General features: G+C 42.2%; 2 protein-coding genes across 3 annotated transcripts; both read right to left on the bottom strand.

Annotated features, from left to right (window-relative positions):
• Positions 1–686: 686 nt before the first annotated feature.
• LOC121969372 (probable E3 ubiquitin-protein ligase XERICO) lies at positions 687–2233 on the bottom strand. Its single transcript, XM_042519446.1, has 2 exons — positions 1760–2233; positions 687–1399 (listed from the first exon to the last, which is right to left on the bottom strand). Exon 2 carries the CDS (start codon positions 1326–1328, stop codon positions 861–863), a length of 468 nt encoding a protein of 155 aa, XP_042375380.1. The 5' UTR covers positions 1329–1399; positions 1760–2233; the 3' UTR covers positions 687–860.
• Positions 2234–2697: 464 nt separating this feature from the next.
• LOC121969373 (heavy metal-associated isoprenylated plant protein 47-like) lies at positions 2698–3435 on the bottom strand. Of its 2 annotated transcripts, none has more exons than XM_042519447.1 (3): positions 3302–3435; positions 3123–3198; positions 2698–3043 (listed from the first exon to the last, which is right to left on the bottom strand). In XM_042519447.1, the coding sequence occupies exons 1-3, from the start codon at positions 3305–3307 to the stop codon at positions 2898–2900; spliced, it is 228 nt and encodes a 75-aa protein (XP_042375381.1). In that variant the 5' UTR covers positions 3308–3435; the 3' UTR covers positions 2698–2897. The 2 variants fall into 2 exon arrangements, with proteins under 2 accessions (XP_042375381.1, XP_042375382.1); XM_042519448.1 differs by having other exon boundaries at positions 3123–3195; positions 3302–3386.
• Between the last annotated feature and the right edge of the window lie 3439 nt (positions 3436–6874).

Below are 6874 nucleotides of genomic sequence, written 5' to 3'. Positions count from 1 at the left end.
GAATTTATGAAAAATTATCTCCTTTTGAACAACTGATCTCTTATTTTATCTCTTATTTTAGACTTTTTATACATATATTTCGTAACAATTCTTCAAAACCTGTGCACTGCAGTTAATTAGGTGATTAGAAAGTTGAAATAAATATTTCTCTAACATAGAACTAACATAAAAATTAAAATTTTGTAGGGAGAGGTTAGGACAATTTGCCCTTAAATTAACCTAATCGAATTTTTTAAATAAATTAATTCGGTTACGCTAGTGGTAAGTGTGGTGGAGGTTGAAAGCACTTTGTTTCGTGTCTCCCATGGCGTCGCTTTGTTGCTCTCTCGTAAGTTTAGATTGCGTGAAAATTTTTTGTTTTGGCTCACGACAAGAGGTAATTTGGAGAACGACTGTTAATCATATCAACGCCAGCACGCAACCGGCACACCGAAAGAAAGCCAACTATTGTAAACTATTAAAAACAATAAGTTTCCTGTAAACTAGATCAACTACTCAAGCTCAATCCATTATAGATTCGCTTGCTTCCCATAATTTTCCAATTCATGTTCTATATATCCAATTAGCCTGTCATATTCCCGTCGAGAAATGAACTGAGCAATTTAATGCAATATGGAGACAATCTTGGCGAGCAAAGAGGAAAAACTCTTGCTTTCGGAAATTGGAAGCAGATCAGAGGACGAGAGTGAAGAGAAAAAAAATAGATTAATAGCGACTGTACAGAGCAGTGTTCCATGTCTACAAGAAGTCGAGAACAAAAACTAGTATTATCACCACACCGACACTATTGTGAAGGAGGTAGCAAGACACGTATAAACATACCTGTGGCATCCATGGAGCTGGGCGTCACGTCCCATGACCTAAAACCACTGCCAAGAAGAAGTCGAAACGAAGCAGGCAGCGCCGGATTCCTCACCGGGGAGGACGGCAGTCCGACAGAGGGGGCATGTGGCGTGCTGGTAGTCGAGCCACTTTTCCAAGCAGACCTTGTGGAAGAAATGGCCGCAAGGGAGCCGGTTCACCACCGAGTCCGGCTCGAACCGGGCGAGGCAGACGCGGCAGTCGGCGGTCTGCTCCCGCCTCCGCCCGAGGGCGGAGCCGAACCGAACCGGCCTGCACCGGCTGCGGAACCGCTCCGTCAGGCTGTGCGGCTCCTGCGCCTGATCTCCCGCTGCGTGATCCGACGGCGACGGAGGCGGCGGGCGGAGGCGGAGGAGTTGGCGGAGGGAGCGGAGGAGCTGCTTCAGGATGGAGATGGTGAGGGCAGTGTTGACGAGTACGAGAGTGAGCACGCTCTCCGATGGGTTGGGGAGGCTCGAAAGCCCCATGGCCGCCCGACTGGGAAATTCGACACCGGGAGCTTTCGGATCGCAGGCTTAGGAACCTATCCAAGTTGTACCTGGAGACAAATTTAGAAGGATCAAACCTTCATTAAGGTCGATTCAAAGAAACTACAGAGATCGGAGGGGACAAAAGCCCTAAATTAGGATTATACAAAATAGATCGATCAAAAAAATTGCAGAACAAACTTAAAATGCCAGACTCGTTCCATCAAGTAATTTAGATACTCAAATCTAGAAAGAAATTGGTAAACCGCAGATGGAAACCAATCAAACTCCTCAAACCAGAAAGAAAACGAGATCAACCAATCCTGAAACAAAATATATAAAACAACAACAACCAGGGAACACCAAAACACAAGATTGATTGAAGAGCAAACATCGAAGCAACAAAATATGAACAGATAGGAGGAACTCACCAGCTATCGGCTTGCGATTTGTTCTTCGCTTCAGAGGTTCTCTTGATGGGGACGTAAGCTGAGGAGAGGGGGGCAGGCAGTAGGCCACTGGCCGGTGGGTTATTTTATCGAAGCAAATGCGTGGTCAGGTTACCTCTCTCGTCTTCTTCGCAAGTTTCTCAAACTCCACTGTTCGTCCATCGGCATTTTCTTAAACTCACCTCCGGTTCGCTGCACTCCCACACTTTACCCTCTGCCACTTCTGCTGCGAAGAGATAATGTTAACAATTCGTTCCGCCCCGTCGTGTCCGCACCCGCCCAACGACCTCACCTTCCTCTCGCGTGGAGAGCGGGCCCCACGACCACTTCCAACCATCGTCCGCAAAGTGGTGGCGAGTGAACTTTTGGTCAGTTAGGAAAGCAGCGTTTGTTATGCCGAATGTTACCTAGTACTCGATAACTGGAATTTGATATTCCTCCTATTTCAATAATTAATAAATAAATAAAATAAAATAAACAAGGTAATAATTGAGTCCTAATCACACGCAAGGCACTGTGCATGCAGTGATTAATTATAAACTAATAATAATAATAATAATAAATTGAGACTCTCACGTGGCAGCATGCAAGGGGGTGAGACGAACTGTGTCTCCTAGATCAGGCGACACATATATAAAGACTTGTCGTGGCCAGCACTTGGTTCATTGTTTTATGGGTCCCAGTAGGTTCCGGTGTCACATGTGTCCGTCTCTGATTCGTCCACGCAACTATGGACGGCATCCTCCGATCTCGGAGATCCCGCCAACTAAGATTATGAGAGGATCTAAGGAGAAATACTTGTCTGTATAAATTACTACTTTAATACTCCGTTAAGTGCAAACGGCGGAGATAGGGAGAATTTAATAGTAGAAAAAAGAAACAGCGGTGCAAAGGAAAACGGATCATCAGTGAATCAACAGTAGATTCTTAATATGAAACAGATTGTTATTTCGTCAAAAACGTAACACATTATTTATCAAATAATTTCAAAGGAAAATTCTAAACTTCCACACATACAAAGGAAAAAAAGGAACCTAATAAATACCATGACCCACAAAAAGCATACGTATCACACACAAGTTGGAAGGAACAATTGATTGATGATTCTGTTTCCTCCTAGCTATTTCACTTCCTCCAGCTTAACAATATCAGCATGACCAACTCTTTTCCTCAAACATCTCGTTAAGTTAGCAGGATCAACTCCATCTCCAACCAGCACGAGCTCGTCCTTCTTCTCCCCTTGCAGTCCCACCGAAACCACCCCAACTGATTAAGAAGATTGCACTACAGTTTTATATATCGCCAAACACACAAACTTAACTGTCAACGTTAGCAGGCAACTTACCTACTGAAGCAACAACTGTCATGGCTTTGGTGCGGCATTTGTCGGACCTTATCTCTACTTTGATCACCATCTTCTGCTGCAGAGACAAATGCGTCGTCGATCACCATGCTTTGATATTAATTCAAGCACCAACCTCGACTGTTAAGTTAAAATATGGGAAGGGGAATTGTACGGCGTACCTTCATATTCTTCTTTTTGAGATCTGAATGTGGGTTGGAGAAGATGTGTGATCTCAAATTCTCAATAGCTAGCTTATTGAGAGGAATGCACAAGGAAGGAGCTTTATATAGGCAGCAGTGGCTCAATTATTTAGCCTCCTTCCCTGACCCATTCGCCTTCTGGTTGCAGCGAGTACCGCGCGACTCCAAGTCAATTTGAACAGAGCCGGTTGACTTGACTTGTCATGACTGCCACAGTCCGACGCGTCTATACGGTAGCTTAATGACAGCCGACGTGGTGTTTTGGTCAAACTTAAAGCAGTAGATGACAAAACGAAAAGACCAAGTCGTCGTCTGCGAAATATAATTTCTAACTTTCGATCATTACCTGGATTTGATTTCTCTTGTAGAGAGCAGCGGTCTTTTATATGGGGAGACCATGCATTCAGTCAAAAATCTATTAGAGTAATTATTTATACAGATAGTAATTACGCGATTCACCTCTAATATCATAAAATCATAATTAATATATCAAGTAAATCATTATATCTATTTTATCTTTAATGTAAACATATTAGTCTATCAAATAGAGAAATGAAATCCAATAATAGTAATGGCAATGATTCACTTCGCGACTCGTTTAAGTTTGCTTGACTGGTTTACACTTATTTAAGAAACCTTTAAGGAGGCTTAGTTAAAAGTGTGTGTTGACACATGTGAATGGTGATACGATGATAAAGGAGTATCCCTAAAAACAGGTTAAAATGAGCAAGATCGGTCACTATAGTGGTCAAATTCAAGAAGTGGTTAAAGACACCAATAATAATAAAAGCGGGTCCAAATTGGCCATAGGGCCAGTCGGACGTGGGTGTCCGATCGAGCATCTTGCTCAGTCGTCAGACTTCATGTCTCAACTCAGAATAGGTAGGGTGATGCGACGATAAGCAAGAGTATACTTGACATGAGTCAATTACTATGGTGTAGGTAAAAGTTAAGGTGGTCAACACCAGAACTTAAGCGAGGATCGACGACATCCAAGTGGGAAGAGGTTTATCGACCGATCGGAGGGATCCTGTCCGATCGGCCATCTGAATAAACGAGTATAGTTAACCTGGTCGGCAGAAAAACAAGTTAGCAGGCCGGGAACCTGAGCCGAGCGGGCCACCCGCTTGGCCACCGATCTGGCCTAGAGAATAGCGTTGGCATTATATACAATGAATCGATAAAATGTTAGGAGAGGAAACCACGAATAATTAATAAAGGAAAGAGAAAATCAAATAAAACACTTCATCTATCATTAAATGAGAAGAAAACAAGACACAGATATCCTCTATCGGTAATCAACATCATTAAATAGGAGAAGATGGAGGGTCGCCAGAAAAGGTATAAAAAGGGCATGCCAGGTATGAAGAAAAGCAAGAAGAAAAATCTTTATCCTTTGTACTTACTATTTTCCCCTCTTATTTCTGACTTAAGCGTCGAAAGGCCAACGCCATGGGCGCCTTCCCTGATTTTGTTTTTTTTTTTGCAGAGAGCGAGGTCTTCATCCAGTCAGCGGAACTGCCACTTCCCCGGCTTTCCAGCTTCGTGCCTTCGGACAGGATCATTTTGACACCGTCTGTGGGAACGTAGCCTGCATTCGAGCAAGAAGATGGAAGATGCTGGACGACTCACCATGGTGACGCTGACACAAGAGGATCTCGACGCATTAATACAGGCTCAAGTGGCGAAGACATTGGAGCAACATCAACAACAGGCACTGGCCGAACGAAGAGTATAGGAGCCTGCAACTTCCGCGGAGGGTCATCGAGTTAAGCAAGAAGACCGAATGGAACATCTTTCTATTCGAGACCCGAATGTTGGCATGTATACTATAAGCCTAGGTTTTGTATGAACATCTGTTTTGAAATATTTTGAAATGAGAATCACTTTGGTTAAATGTTTGCATTTTATATTTATATATATGTCAATGCAGTTGCCCATTTAATTTATATTGTAGATAACATGGTGTGTGGTGCCACATAGAAGATCATGTTATCGGTTCCTTATAAATTATAAATAGTAGCTCACAACCAAGATGCATTGGAACAAACCATTGGAACGGTTGTACTATAATTTGGTATTAGTCTGTCTTAACTATAAAATTACACTAGTACACTATGTGTGTATTGAGTAGGACCGTTTGAGGTCAATCGATTTGTACTGAATACATAAAAGAACAGAACCTCTGTTATTATGGATGCGCGTGATCTTAATCCCTATATAATAATAAGTAGGTATACTTAGTATTTATTTCTTTAACTTATCAATGGGTGAGATTTATTCGTTAAATCAATAGGCCCGATGGGTTGGGAGATAGTACTATTTATATGGTGTGTTGTTGATTATAGAAGGAATCTGTGCCCTAATTATTTAGGCTGATGATGTCCCCTTGAGGAGCTCATAAGGATTATCATGTAAACCCTGCAGGTGGACTGAGTCTGACATGATAATAAAGTCAAGTGGTACTACTCTTGGAATCAGATGTTAATTAATCGAGTCGTCAGTAACTTATTTAATTAACGGACATATAATATCTTAAACACAAGAAGATTAACGCACTCATGATAAAAAGAAGCCCATATTGTAATATGTAATTTGTGCGATAGTTCAATAATAACCCTTTAGTGGTATGGGTTATTATTGATGGACTTGAGTTGAGTGTTCGAGCCGAACATAGGAAGCCCAAGCCCATCAGGAGACCTAAATCAATTCCTCCTCTAGGTCCCTGTTATAGCCTCTATATAAAGTCTCGCATCCACCCTAACAGAATTCGGTTATAAAAAGGAGATTTTTTCTAAATAGAAATCTGTTATTTTTCTTTCTTTGTAACCGACGGCAAGGGTTATAAAAAAGGGAGGTGGCGCCCCCTAAACATAAGTTTTCCACAACTCTCTTGCTTAGGGTTGACGTCACAAGGTTCTCCTTCTCTCTTGCTTAGGGTCGGCAGCACAAGGTTCTCCTTCTCCACCTTAGGGTCGGAGGCACAAGGTTCTCCTTCTCCACCTTAGGGTCGGAGGCACAAGGTTCTCCTTCTCCACCTTAAGTCCAGCGGCACAAGGTTCTCCTTCTCCACCTTAAGGTTGGTGACTTGGAGGAGAGGAAGAAGAGGAGAGGGCGCCCATCCTAGAGCCTCCTTTTGGTGGTCGGTGGTTTGGAAACAAAGAAGAGAATAAGGGTGGTTTTTGTCTTGGTAGATCGTCGCTCATATGACGTCCAAGAAGAGGAGAGGAATACAGCAGAAGATCAAGAGATCTTTAGCTACAAAGGAAAGGTACAACTTGTTCTTTGATTTCGCTACGTAATTAGTTTAGTTTTCTTTGTATCAATTTTGGATATCAACACAAGAGGCCAGCGTGTTAGAGTGTATACTAAAAGCCTAGCTTTTGTAAACATTTGTTTTGAAATAAAGAATCACATTGGTCAAAATGTCTACATTTATGCTAAGTGTAGTTGTTCAATTAATTTATATTGTAGATAACATGGTGTGTGGTGTCACACACAGAAGATCTTGTTATCGGTTCTTTATAAATTATAAACAGTAGCTCGCAACTA

Source organism: Zingiber officinale, chromosome 4A, assembly GCF_018446385.1.
Source record: "Zingiber officinale cultivar Zhangliang chromosome 4A, Zo_v1.1, whole genome shotgun sequence".
NCBI lineage: Eukaryota > Viridiplantae > Streptophyta > Magnoliopsida > Zingiberales > Zingiberaceae > Zingiber > Zingiber officinale.
Note: the sequence above shows the minus strand (reverse complement) of the source record. Positions and strands in the feature narration are given on the sequence as shown.

Excerpts from the sequence above, each read along its gene's own strand:
- LOC121969372 (XM_042519446.1), bottom strand. The coding sequence starts at position 1,328 with ATGGGGCTTTCGAGCCTCCCCAACCCATCGGAGAGCGTGCTCACTCTC.
- LOC121969373 (XM_042519447.1), bottom strand. Across the intron at positions 3,044-3,122 it reads GACAGTTGTTGCTTCAGTAG|TTGGGGTGGTTTCGGTGGGA; the intron begins GTAAGTTGCCTG and ends CTTCTTAATCAG.